General features: G+C 46.6%; 1 protein-coding gene across 3 annotated transcripts in view; it reads right to left on the reverse strand.

Moving 5' to 3' along the window:
* The window catches only part of LOC135379017 (zinc finger protein 883-like), a 36,688-nt gene that overhangs the window by 21,503 nt on the left and 440 nt on the right, over positions 1-14,745 (reverse strand). Inside the window, exons 1-3 of one of the 3 annotated variants that reach the window (XM_064612254.1) lie at positions 14,317-14,662; positions 13,491-13,647; positions 7,035-7,267 (exon numbers count right to left, since the gene is read on the reverse strand). In XM_064612254.1, coding sequence (XP_064468324.1) covers positions 7,035-7,267; positions 13,491-13,612 — 355 coding nt within the window. In that variant the 5' untranslated portion in view covers positions 13,613-13,647; positions 14,317-14,662. Of the gene's footprint in view, positions 1-7,034; positions 7,268-13,490; positions 13,648-14,316; positions 14,664-14,745 lie in introns of those variants that run through there. The other 2 variants (XM_064612256.1, XM_064612255.1) reach the window with 2 other exon arrangements.

Genomic DNA, 14,745 nt, shown 5'->3' on the forward strand with positions numbered 1-14,745 from the left:
AAAGAATTACAATGTAGGCTGACAGCACTTGTTATTTTTTTTACTCTAAAAACTAAAGCAACAAAATGCTGAGACCAGTATAGGGGAGAAAAGGGGCAAAAGTCAAGGCCACTGGCTCATTTTGGTGCAAAGATGGGCCGATATTGAAGTAATTTGACCTGGGTTTTGTCCGACTTTGCAGGGAAGACCCTGTAGCAGACACCGCTTTGCGGCCTGCCGACAACGATGAAGCCGGCCGCAAAGCGGTGTCTGCTACAGGGTCTTCCCTGCAAAGTCGGACAAAACCCAGGTCAAATTACCTCTGGCCAACGCTACCTCCTGACCGCCGTCGACAGGTTTACCCGCTGGCCAGAGGCGGCCCCGATGCCTGATGCAACAGCTGCAACTGTGGCCGAAACATTCCTGGCCACTTGGATCGCCCGTTTTGGCGTGCCATCCCTTATAACAACTGACCGTGGTGCTCAGTTCGAGGCCAAGCTCTTCTCGGCTTTCCTCCAGCTCCTCGGTTCGAGCAGAATCAGAACCACATCTTATCACCCATCTTCCAACGGGTTGGTGGAGCGCTTTCACCGTCAACTAAAGGCAGCCATTATGGCCCACGAAAACGCCGTCAACTGGCCTACCATCCTTCCCATCGTCCTGTTTGGCATTCGCGCCACCACGAAACCAGACGTCGGCTGCTGCCCGGCCGAACTCGTTTACGGCACCACCTTACTCCTGCCAGCTGATTTCTTCGTCCCGTCGCAAGCTTCTGTCACCTACCCGCCTACATACGTCGACAAGCTGCGCCAGATTTTCGAGGACGTCCGACCAGCTTCGCCGCGTACTTGCCCCGGCCGCACACCCTTCGTGCCCCAAGCCCTCTCAACCGCCATGCACGTTTTTGTGCGGCGTGATGCCGTGCGTAAAGCCCTGCAGCCACCATACTCCGGACCGCACCCAGTCATCAGCCGCTCCAGCAAACACTTCACCTTAAACGTCAACGGGAAGTCTGACACCGTGAGCATTGACAGGCTCAAGCCTGCTTTCGTCGAGCCACCTGTCTCTCCCACCTGCTCTGCAGTCCCCTTCTCTGCGTCGCCGCCGCTTGCCATCCCAGCCCATCCCCTTCCCCGCAAGAAGGTCTCCTGGTCCGATCGCTCCTTCCGGAGTCTAGGGGGAGGGCCCTGTAGCAGACACCGCTTTGCGGCCGGCCGACAACGATGAAGCCGGCCAGCTACGCACCTACGCGCGGCACGCTAAGCGCGCTATAGTTTTCCTGGGGCCGCCCAGTGGAATAAACGTTTAGTTCGACCCTGGCTCTTATGGTCTGCGCATCTCTCTTTCCGACCTCCACATTTGGTGACCCGAACAACGAACACCATGTTCGGCGTAATTCGGCCCAATACCATCCGAAATTCCTGCAAGCCCACCTCTGAAGTCATCTCCGAAGGTGCGGTGCATCGTTCAATCGAGGAACCGCTAGGCGACAACGCCAATCCACCGCAGCTCTACTCATCGCAACGCCCGGCCGCGAAACACCGTGGTTGTACCCATCTACCCAGCTCACGTCGCAATGGTCCCACACTCCACGTCACGTCGCCACACGCTTCGTGATGGCACTCCTCGGGCTTCCACCAGCGGCACCTTCCCGAGCATCACGCTCCTGTACCGGTCGCGGTACGCCGCTGTCGACCGCCCCACACGCATCTGCTACGCTTGTGGTCCAAGAACCTTGCCCGCCTCGCCTTCCCACCAGGCTTCCATACAAGACACTAGCAGCTCGTCCAGATGCGGTCAAGAGGCTCCGGGACCAACGTTCCACCGGGGACACGCACGGAGGCCACAGTGAGTTTTACTCCCGGTCTCCCCGTGCTTCACGATGGTCCTCCCCGCAGTCTCCTTGGCGACATCACTACGAGCCCAGCGCTCACGAACCGGTCGCGGTTCTGTCGCCCCTCTCTGAATTACTTCGGCATAGCTGCCCTCACACCGCCCCTGGAACCCGCCCGGTCAGCGCTTGCCCGCACCAACCATTCTGCTGCTACTGCGATTTCTGAACAAGTCGTCCCTGTTCCACGTGTCGCCCGTCTTCCTCCTCTTCATGTATCGACGCGGACCCCAACCGCTAGCTCTACACCGCTCCGCGTCTGAGGGGGGGAGTGATGTGGCGGCCCGTGTGTGACGACGAAGACGTGCCTCTGCTGCCACGCGCTACGGCGCTGGCACGGCAGTTCTACCGGCACCGTCCTAGCGTGAGGCCACGACCATCTGCCCGCTGGGACATTCCATCATCGCCGGTCAGGACTCATGTAGGGGGACACCACCTCCTCTACAACCCTATCCTACTTCCAAGATAGGGAGTAGAGAATTTCGTCCCCATGTAGTTTCAATGGGAGCCTGCCCGTGCAATGAAATCATGGGGAGTTGTCCGAGGTAGGGAGGTGTCCGACTTTGGAGGTTTTACTGTACTATAGAGCATTCTACATCATGTAATCTAACAGTTGTTCACATTTGGATATTTTAACCATGGAATTTACCCTGCATGCACCATACCATGTTCAAACACGAACAACTGCTAGAGAGCAGCATGTACTGTTTCCGTATAGCACTTATGGCTTGCGTCCTGTGATCGGAAACAGTCGTGTCTTTTTTCTGCTACAACCAGTAAACTACAGTAAAGATTTAGAAATACTGTGTCATACCATAAAGCACTATGGGAAATGGCAGTTTGAAAAACCGGAGAAGACTGTCATTAGAATGGGGGACATGTTCTACGGTGAAATTTTTTACAGTGTGTGCTGTACCACGTAATGCACTGCAGGCCTACCACCGTATGGTAACGCTCTGAATACTGATTTGCTCAAAAAAGGAATGTGTGCATTTCTTGTACTAACTTCCCCTTATGCAAGGTTGTAGAAAAATGTTTTCAGCTAATGGGGAGGGAGAGGACATCATTCTGGAGTCTCGTTGACCTACAATGTGTCGTGTGTGAAGGTCATTTTGAAGAGTGTAGGTGGTACAAGACTGTGTTCCCACATTCTTGGCAGTGTTGACTAATAACCATAATAAAGTAGAGGGTACATTTGCTGCTTCATATATTTGTGTAATGGAAAAGTATGTAGAGATACATCTGTCTCAACATGCAGGTGACAAAACTAGTTTTTATGCCTAAACTATGACAAATAGTTGTCTGTTCAGCACCACTAATCATGTGCCAGCCTCCATGACATGTCTGTGACATTCCAAAGTGATTAACATGTCCCATAGATGTGTGCAATGCTGAAGATGACTGTGCACCTTCTATGGATTCTTGATTCAAGAAAAGTACTGTGTGATTTGCTAACAGCGCCTGGCTGTACCTTCACAATTCTACATAAAATTATGTAAAGTTTGCCGAAGGAAACATCATGAAGGTCCATAGCGAAAAACCCCGAGACGAGGGATAGGAAGGGACATACACAATGTCTCAACATAGTGTGTTTATGTCCCTTCTTGTATCTCCTCTTCAGGTCTCGCCATCATGGACACTATCACCAACTATCACCAACTCGCTTGCTGTTGAACCGTTCTTTCAACGATAAGGGTCACTTTCATGGACTGGATGGCAGCCAACATGCTGTTAATAAAAAGAATAATAGAAGGAGCTCAATATGATCCTTAGGCTGTGCGTGGTCATTGCTTTCTGACAAATGGTGACTTAGAATTTCAGGACAGTGCCTGCAGTGGTAGTATTCTTGTGTTCTCACCCTTGACGCCCATTGTGTGTCATCGGTCACCCGTAATCTGCTAATATGCACATAGCTAAAACAAAGTATATTTGTATTTCATTGAATACAGTTGGTACAGCACATTGCTTTTTACATGTTCTTTGGAAAATATAAATAAAAAATTCTCTACTCTGCAAGTCTCATGTCAGCTCTACAGAGCAGCTTCGAATTTCACTAGAAGCCACGTGTGAAACCTAGACCAAACTAGTGGTGAAGGTCCATATAGGTAATAGATAGATACTATTATTATTATTAGATCATAGGTCAGGCTTAGGTCCTGGTTAGTAGCAACGCATTTGATTCTTATTAAAAATTGGTGCAGGAGGTGACCAACATCACTAAATACACCAACTGACTCTCACAAATTGTGTGGTGTTATACTTTTGAAACAACATTAATACGCTGCAGTGGTCTTTTCGCCTTTGTTCCTTTTAACCTAGAAATATTAGGTCTTCGGCATCACCAGCCTTAGTTGCTGAGCATGCAGTTATTTACGTTGAGCACTGCAGTTTCATATTTGTTTCTCTGGACAAGCAAGCCCACTTCCCCATTTTGATAAGAGTCTTTCAGCTTTGACAGGGCATTTGTGGACAAGGCAAACATTTGGACTATTGTGTATTTTGCTATGAAGTGCACCGTACAAGGCAGAGGTTACCATCAACCATTTCCACCAAGGTTATTAAATTTGTGATAAAGTCCATATACCTTTTGTCACTGACTAATTTGGTGGCAAAGTTACTTGAGTGGCAGTTGTGCAATTTTAAGCACATGTTAAAAACAAAAATAGGATATGGGAAGTGCTGACTGGTTGAACATGTGGAGTACCCAATATAATAATTGGGGGTTTACGTCGTGAGACAACTGAGTGTAGAATACACAGCACAGTGTAATGTTCCTTATTCTGGCAATGTTAACATGGTTCAAGAAGTGGGAAATGTTGCACTACCCTTAATAACATCTGTTGGGCCCAGCAAACAGGATACACATACCCTGATCTGAAGACACTATGCCTAACTCAAAAGCAATACGAGATCGACCCGTACGTGTTTATTTGCGAAACTATTATGAATGAAATATGGCCTGTGTGGTATAGAACAATGCGCACACTCAAATAAACATGCAAAAAATACATATAAGGGCTCTCGACCTACATGCCGCGATGCGCTCTACGAGATAAACAACACACTACAAAACTACAGTAAACCCCCGATAACTCGAAGTCGTAAAAACCGGAAAAACTTTCGAGATAAGCGGGGTTTCGAGTTAAGCGAACAGCGAAAATTACGTTGCCACGATGTTACCACAATGCGCTATGTTATGAAACGTAAAAAAAAAAGCGTTCCTACAGTAATAGGGCTCGTAAACAATTCCGAAGCCATTTATTTTTTAACATCATCTGAGACTGAATAACTCCATAATAGCAATCTGCTTGGCATTTGCGTCTGTGAACAAGAAAGCATCTTCAAGCACTTCAGTGCAACGCATGAGACGCTCCTCCCGGCACGTTACTACCGCGGCCACTCTCGACGATTTCTGAATCACTCAGTTCACCGCTACTGGAACATCGCCGTCGTAAAGCGCATAGTCCTCGATGTTGAAGTCCTAAATCACTCTCCCCAAAACATGCGAGGCGCATCACGTCGTTGCACAATTCATCACAGCCACTGAAGTGGTCTACTGGCTCCGGTACGGCGGTGGAAGACCAGAAACCCGCATGAATGAAACAGTTCATGCTATTGGCTTGATGAACTTGCTACCAGGCCTTTGATAAGTGCCACCTTCCGCTCCAAAGTCAGGGACTTTCATGCGCGTTGTTCAGCCATCATGGCGCCGCGAAGAACAAAACGAAGAGATTCTCGGACGAATGCAGAGGAGGAGGAGGAGGAGTGACGTTGGGTGGAAAGGGGAGTGCTGTCTGCCTGCCACAGCTAGCGGCGCGTGAGGTGTGAGTCACTAGTGATGAAAGATGAAAGTCACTGAAAAGGTTAGTCAGCTGTAGGGATCGAACCCACATCTTCTGGATTACCGGTCCAGGGCTCTGCCAATTGAGCTAAGCCTCAGAACATCAGTTTCTCTCTTGTGAGGACTGAAAGGCTTTGACCTTGACCTAGCCTGGGGGACCGAAGAATGCTCGTTATCAGCCGTAGGTACGCTGACCTACCGGTGATGGGATTTCGAGATATCCGTACTCGGGCAAAAAAAAGCTTCGACTTAAAAGGGCCCAAATGTATAGGAAGCATTGGGGCATGGATCAGGACGCAAAAAATATTCAAGATAACCGATATTTCGAGATGAGCGAGTTCGAGTTAACGAGGGTTTACTGTACATCCAACACTTTTTGTGCGGGGCAGCTCTAATGAGCACTTTCATATAACCGACGAATGGTTCAACGAATGCAGTTCGAGTGGTCACGATACATTTTTACGTCGTTGATTGCAGTCGCGCTATGATGCTGCACAATATATGTATCTCGTGTAACAAGTCTGGCAATCGCACGACATGCATGGGCAGAAATACGGCCTTCTTTCTTTGAAGACCAGTCCTCTGCAGGTATATGCTCAATCAATCACCAAGTCTCACGTTGTTGCTCAATCGCTCCCATTCCTGCACTTGTTGTAAAAGCAGCAAACGGGTTGACATGAATGGCAGCTGAACGGTTGAACTGCGAAGTTCTCGAGCACATAATCACAATTTCACGCCGAAAATGATGTTGAGGTGAGTTCGCGGTTGTTGTTTCAATCGTTCAATTGTTCTCGGGATTACCTCGGACGAAACGCTCACCGTAGCCGGCGGCCATAACTGGATTTCCTCGCAAGCGGAAGAAGACGCCAGGGAAGTCAGAGAAAGCCTCAGCTTTCATCCAATCAGACGCACGATCCTCTATCTACGTAGATGGAGCAGGTTTATCCCATCTACGTCACAAAAATGGCTGCGCCCATGGCTTGTTTTGGTTTCTTTGATGAATTAATTTTCGTAACAGGAAGACAAAATTGAGAAACAAAGGTGCGTTTCGGGGGCAGTTGGATGTGCCCGTTCTGAATATCACAACCGTTTCAACACATCAAAAAATCGGCGTAGCTGACCTTTAATTAATGTGTGACGCGAAAGCAAGCGGCCTGAATCTGCGGCAAAAGTCTGTGTGTGTGTATTCCAAGTAGTTTCACTATTTTCTGAAGTTAAACTTATTTTTAGAAATTTAATGACACTTTCTCACCGGACATCCAGTATATCTATAGAACATTAACCAGCCTTGTATATAGTGTAAATAGTGTAAAGGCATCTTACCATCAGCATCACCTCCTGGTGAAGACTCGTTGCAGTTCTGTTGCCGTGTCTGGGCCTCTTCTGGTAGACATGGAACATCAGGCAGTTCCAATTTTACCTTCACCAGATGCCCATTGAACTCTGAGGAGAGCCGCATTTCTTTGAGGTTTGAATCTGAGGGGATGGAACGTGATGATTCAAGGACACAAGGATCTCTTGTCTCTTCCTTCATGATGAGTAAACTGTTTGCTGTCCTAGTATCATGGAAGGTAAGAGAGAGACAGAAAGATACACAAGTTAGTTCAGAAGCGAAAAAAATACAGCACCAGTTTCCATAAGTATACTGTATATGTAGAGCTTGAAGTTTTAGGGTTTTACCCGATTAGTCCCCGAATTTGCACCCCGAATTGAAGGTTCACCCTTTAGGGTGAAATTTTTACCCCAATTTTTACCCAGCAAATTCCCCTCACTGGGATGTCTGTAGGAATGCATTAACTTACTTGTTCGGCAGCAAATGCAGTTACATTGCCGTCTGTACCAAACCATTACAGTTAGTTTGAGTAACTGAGCCAGGTTTCTCCCCGAATTTAGCACATCGGGAGTTTTTTCACCCGAATTTGCACGAATTTAGTGCACACGTTTATTTACCCGAATTTTACCCCCCGAATTTAGAAACAAATATTTAGTATGTCAGAGGATCCCCCAACCGTGTCTGCATGGGTTCTCCGTTAAGGCGGAATCATCCAACCCACTCGTGTCATCTTCTCCCGATAGATGGCGCCACGCACTGTTGAGCCACGTGATATTTCTGGACCAAAATCAGAAACGACGAATGCACGCGCGTTTGCGTGTCTATACCACGGCCTACTAGAGTATAACGACCACGTCATAATCAGCAACCCCTATGAGGAGCCCGTCCGCCAGGGGTGCTACTCATCGGCACGCCATGATTGGACGATGGAAATTTGAATTCTGAACGCGCAGAAGCGTATGTACAACGACCGTAGCAGACGACAGCGACAGCTCCTGTGAAAACGCGTAGAATGATGATGACAATCAACCTAAGGATGAAAAATCTGTGGAACGTCCACCGCTTGTACAGAAATACTAAGGTAAGCTGAAGTACAAAGTATTGTAGAACAAGAGATAAACTGATGTTCTGAGGCTGGAACAACATAGAAGGGACAGGTACAAACAAAGCCTCAAATTGCCTAAGAAATCAACTATGAAGATGAAAGTCACTGAAAAGGTTAGCTAGCTGTAGGGATCGAACCCACATCTTCTGGATTGCCGGTCCAGGGCTCTACCAATTGAGCTAAGCTAAAACGCCTCTCCAGCGACTTTCATCTTTCTTCTTTCATTATTGTAGAAGTCAGTGATGGCCAGTAGTTAACTACATGTAGTTAAACTACCTGATTCTAGTTAAAAAGTACTTATCAACCACTTGCAGAAATGTGGTGTGCAACTACTAGTTAAACTACTATTTCGAGTAGTTAACTACAGTAGTTAGGTTACTGCAGGCGCCAACTACTTCCAATTTTGCCGCAAGTTTTACGGCACGATTGTGCTTCCGACTTTTACATTGAGCCACTTGTTTGATGAGAACAGAGGTGCAGAGCAATTGTGCCGTGCATGTGTACTAAATCTTCGCTTTTATCGCTGCTTGCGATTCATATTTAGGTGTCCAAGAGCACTAAAGGATGGGATTGGTGTTGATGGACAATGTTAAGTAGTTAGAGATGCAGTTAAAACACATTGCAGTAGTTAAAGAAGTAGTTTTAACTACCTCCCCTGAAAAGTAGTTGAACTACTAGTTAGACTACTCCATTTCAAGGTACGAGGAGCTCACTGGCTGCTGCTGCTTCTTTTCAGTGTGAAGAAAAGCAAGAGGTTAATAGTAAACACCTTGTAAAGAAAATTGTGTACACGAAAAGACATACTACTTTTTGGAATGTGCGCCGTTTAATCATTCGTATTAGAAAATCGCGTTGGAAAAGTGACTCAGAGAGTTTGCATTCTACATGTTGACGAAACCCACACGGTCTTTTTCTGCCGTCGTTACGACACAATGGCTGTACTAGCTTACCATGACCTGTCCTATAGTGAACTATAGTTCACCATAGTCCTGTCCTTCCGATCATTGTATAATATGACTTATTTTTCTTTCGTTCGAACATAGTAATTGCGGGACAGGCGGCAACCATGATGAGTTTTAAGGAACCCTACCCACTGCTTCGAGATGTGTGGCGCAATGCACTTGAGTATGATGCCCTTGAATAAAAGCTGTCGAACTATAAGTGTACTAATCGTAACCTGTTGTAATTTTTCGGTCCTCAAATTAAAGAGTGAGCGACTATCCGCTTGCACGAAACTTCTGCTAGGATCCTAACCTTGAGGAATGTCCTTTAGCGCAGCCTTGCTAGAGCTTGTATCACGTGCTACTGATGTAAACTTTTTTATCAGCGAAATGCACTGCCAGAGCTGTGCCAAAGGAAATGCCTCAAGGTTAGCCTAGCAGAACTTTTGCTCTCTTTTTTTTTTCTGATTAGTCGGCATCGGATGAGGCCAAGGCTTCTAACGATCAACTAAATAGCCAACATTTTCTTTCTTTCTTCGGTTTTGTTTGAACTGTTTCGAAATTATCTGCGCACACAATACCTGACATGCTCCAGGAACCGAAATGATCATTAAAAAGCAAAAAAAAAATACAGCTCAGTGGCGGATTGCTTATAAATTGTCACACAGTTATCATTGTCTACTGCCATGCAAGAGATACTGCCAAGAAATCGTTCTCGACACGCTGGCTTGGACGTGGATCAGCTGTATCTTGCTAAACGCATGTTACATCCAAGCCAAGCAGAGTCAAGGCTGTCACTCTTGCAGTGCATTCTGCAAATATTGAAATCCTGCTTCCTACAGTTCGGTATGCTTTCACCTGACAACCTGCGACGGAGTAGTAATGACGGGTGTAGTTCCGTAGATGGGCTTATGGCTTTTTCTGATTCGCTGGAGTGTTCAAAAGCGACATAATGTACTGAAGTAAGAGGAGACAATATAAACGGGTATAAAAAAACAAGAATTAGAGGAATGTGTCGTCTAGAAGCTTTTTTATAGGCATTTGAAGAACTGATGCTCTTCTAGCGCAGGAGAAACACGGGAGTGCTAAGCCTATACGGAACAGAAACTTGCCACCTTGCGAAAGGTAGGGTCGTTGAAATGGGCTAAATCACTTCACTTTAGTGAGGTTAGTCCAGGTTAGGTTCTACAGATTGGGGGTCTGGGGGGCGCCTCTCCCCCCTCCCCCCAGGCACGCACTAGGCGGTGTGGGCGTCGAGCCTTTGTCTTGAAGAAACGAGCGATAAAATTTAATTTTTATACGTTTGGTACGCCCTACAACGTTGATTTTTGTTTGATTTCATCCGTAATTTTTCTCACCTTTCTGGTAAAATCATCCGTTATTTGATGTCTGTTTACATTTGTTTAAAAAAGCCATAAGCCCGTCTACGGAACTACATCCGCAAGGACAAACGTGCACAACAGCTACAGCAGGTCCTGAAGGTCACTCATTTCCACAGCACCTTCTCTCAATTTCATGTGTCTTGTTACATGAGGATCGATTATCTCTGGCATCAGGTAATGTAGCTAGAACATTTTCAGCTGGGGAAAACAGCCGTGTTGGGTGACCAGATCGCAAGCTTGCAATAACTTCTCTTAGTTATATTTAATTGCGCTTGGATCTGATAAGAAGTATTTATGTGATCGGTGCAGGTACAGTGAACCTCCCATGGAGACCCTGACGCCAATGGCATGTCTTTTAGCAGTCTAGACCGTGGACGGGTGGTTTTCAGCGCTTGATCTCAATTTGATTTGATCTCAAGGATGCCATCGTCATCAATCAGGCGATCGGGGCTCGTGGCCACGTACGGTGTGTCAGGATTCACAGAAGTACAACAGTGCTTCACTGTATTGGCAATCCTTGCTCTGGAATGACCCGGGACACAATATCTACAGTAAAACCTCCAAAGTCGGACACCTCCCTACCTCGGACAACTCCCTGTCTGAGAAGATTTCATTGCACGGGCAGGCTCCCGTCGAAACTACATGGGGACGGAATTCTCTATGTCGGACACCTCCCTATCTCGGAAGTAGGACAGGGTTTTCCCAGCTAAGTTGGACAAAACCCTGCCCAAATTACCCCAATATTGGCCCATCTTTGCACCAAAAAGACCCAAAATGAGCCAGTGGCCTTGACTTTCGCCCTCTTTTTCCCCTACGCTAGTCTCAGCATTTTGTTGCTTTAGTTCTTAGAGTCCAAAAACAAGTGCTGTCAGTCTACATTGTAATTCTTTGTGTAAGCACTTGTCTTCGGTTTGTCTAGAGGCTTTGAACGTGCACTGCACCAAAGCAATGAAAAGCGGGCTGACGCTTCAGAGACAAGTCCTAGCTGCTCGAAAAGCTCCACAGGTAATGCCATTGAGTGGAATCTGAACGGAACTGAATCTACTAAAATCAGTAATAATAATAATCAGTGAAGAGTGGGTAGAGGTACCACTACCACCAGGTACCACTAAGGAACATAAATTGTAAAGAAGAGGGGACATTTCTGGCAACACAGCTGTGATCTTTTCCATTTTTTGTTTCCCTCATATTCTGTAACTCGGACACCTCTATAAGTAGGACACACCATGGGTGTCCAACATAAGAAGGTTTCACTGTACATGTAGTTAACTACTGGCCATCACTGGATAGGTGCCTACCTGTACTTCACAGTTGACGAGTAATTGAAAGTCGGTCGACATATGCTGTAAATCAAGGTGGAAAGTATTCTCCGCAAAAATTACTCCAAAAGCCGGGAGACGACAAAACTGGACAAAAAAAAGTAGAGAACTCCGACTTCACATGACAAAATAACGAGGTTTACTCAGACGTTTCGTCCGTCATGCGACGGACATCATCAGTGCCAGACCGAATTAGAGATTACACAACCGGTCGCAATTTAAGGAGATGGGAGTATCGTTTGGGAAGGGGGGGGGGGCACGGTTTTTGTTACAAACCGAGGGGTCACCGCGTATGTGCCAAGACTCTACAGGTTTTCCCGGTAGTTTTAATCCAAGCACCATCGAAATTAATCCACGTGCCATGCAAACTTTATGGGGCACGGGTTAATTTAGCTGGAACTTGGATTAAAAATCGCTGGGAAAACCTGTAGAAGCTTCCTGGGTCCCCATCTTTGTTCGCGAGCCAAGGTCAACGCGTTGTCGAAGTCGAAACAATGTCCCGTGTCCCCAACAATGCTCTGTAAGATCCGTCTCAAACCGTGTGGCGTCCGTCGCGCTCTTTATGTCCCGCTTATGTTCTTTGAAACGAGTGTTCCGTTTCCTGCCTGTCTCTCCAATGTAGCACATGTCACAGTCTTGGCATTGTACTTTGTAGACTACTCCAGACTGGTCTTCCCATGGGGACAGGGTCCTTTGGTTTCGATATGACACTTCGAAGTTGAAGTTTAGGTTTGAACGTAGCCCTGATACCCAACGGAAGCAAAACCTGGCGGACAGATTCAGAAATGCCTTTGACATAGGGGATGCCGTTCCCCATGCGCGGTCCAGATAGGGTTGCCACCTTTCGTAGGGAAAAATACCGGCTGAGGGAGAGGAGGTCGAATAGAGGGAGAGGAGGAAATGTTCGCAGGAAAGGGAAAGTGGGGAGGGGTGGAGAGTATACAGAGAGAGAGAAAGAAAGAACGCGTGTACTCGCTCAAGACAACAATGATAATAATAATGAATAACTAAGAAAATGACTGGTGACTGCGGACTTGGGTCTGTGCTCCAGATTTATTCAAGCTGTAGTGGAATGTCAAAGGGAAAACCCTGTAAAAGTCCCTATGAAAGGTGTTGAGCCAGAAATACTGGCAAAAGGCTGCCGGCATCAACTTCCTACCGGCAACCGGCACAGCGAGCAAATAACCGGCCGTGCCGGTATAATACCGGCCTGGTGGCAACCCTAGGTCCAGATGTTTGCATGCGCTTGCAAGTGTCCTCAATAAACCTGTGGCTTTCCCGTGTTTTGACGTTTTGAGGTAGACATCCTATGTGCTTCGGCGTCCATCACGTCCGCATCAATTGTGCAGGGCTTACCCCTAGGGGCGAAATTACGAAGACCTGTTAGCGTGTGCGAGAGTAGGTAAGTACAGTTACCAGAGCACGTAACTGTAACGCTTACGCATTCCCTCTAGTAAAGAGAGGAATGATATACCCAACGTGAGTCAGCAACAGAACGCTGCATTTGGTCATTACTCACTTTGCAAGCTAAAGATGAAAAAAAAAAACGAAGTGAGCTCTCATTTTATTCTAGTTTTTTTTTTTTTTTTGTTTCTGCAGTCCATCTCGTGCTTTTCTTACGAACAAGTTTTGCACTGCTTAGGGGATGTTTCCACCTTAGGGATTGGACAGCTATAAATTATGCCATGCGACGCCCTACCTGTCAGAGTGTTCCGCCAACGATGTGGCAAGAAGCCGCATCCTCTTGCGCGCTGCAGCAACGCTCCTTGCTCTTTTCGTTCGCTTCCTTGCCCTTGACGGACGTCTTCTTGACTTCGTCATTTGTGGACAGGCGGATCGTACGCAACTGGGGAATTCTGTGTGGCATCATGTTCCCGAGTGGTTTCACATGTTGAACAAGGCAAACGTACGATAAAATTTTCATCATGTGTCTTTTCCCCCCACAAATATAATCAGCAGATGCAAATCTTAAATGCGCGGGTGCAGTGCGGATGCTGTCAACATGATCTGCGCTCACCTCTAGTAATGTTATAAAGGCAACCGTAAAACACACACACACACACATGTGGCTGCAACTGATAGATCTGTATTCGTACCGTCGTTGCCGTCATTGTTACTGTGGCAGGTTAATTTTCACATTTTAAAAGCGATAAAAACCTCTGTGCAGGGGACACAAAGAGGACGACACACACGCGAAGCACCCCTGCACTGGGGTTTTATCGCTTTTAAAATGTAACACCGAACAACCCGGTTTTTTATCGCTTTTTAATTGTCACAGTCTAGCGGTAATGTCGAATCACACGAGACTGTCACCCAGTAGAGCACCACATGGTACAGAACAAGTCAAGACAGGAGAGAGATAGCCATAGAAAGAAACCCCTGAGAAGAACACAACTTCCCAGACATCCCAGAACAGTAACACGTGTAGCAAGCTCAAGGAAGTGTTCTAACATAACATAGCGCAATATAAACAGTGTTATATTGTTTATGTGTGTGTAATTTTGTAACTTTGATTTAATTTTTACCTTTGTCGGGGCAGAAGCACCTGTCTGACTTCAGCTTGATCTGCTTCGAAACCTTTTAGACTGCGTGTCTAAGCCCTTCTAGAGTGTTTCGTCTTTTCGCGCTTCGTTTGCACAATCAACTTTCGGCTCCGATATTCACCGTGTCATTCACTGACTAGCATTTTGAATGCGGTTTGTATCCTTGTTTGGGCGCTTTGAGCTTTGTCGCCCGTTCGAACTTTTCGCAACTAAGGGCCTGGCATAGAGATGTGAAAGGCTGCTGCCGACGGTGTGAGATGGCGCTAAGTGTAAAATGACATAAAATGTGAAGACATGATCCAGATGAATAAGATCATTATTTATGGCACAAATATTGAAGAACTCAAGCTTGACTTCTAGCTGTATTCAAAGCGCAAGAATCAATTAAATTAACTTAGGTGATCATTATTG

This window comes from Ornithodoros turicata, chromosome 1, assembly GCF_037126465.1.
Source record: "Ornithodoros turicata isolate Travis chromosome 1, ASM3712646v1, whole genome shotgun sequence".
NCBI classification, from domain to species: domain Eukaryota; kingdom Metazoa; phylum Arthropoda; class Arachnida; order Ixodida; family Argasidae; genus Ornithodoros; species Ornithodoros turicata.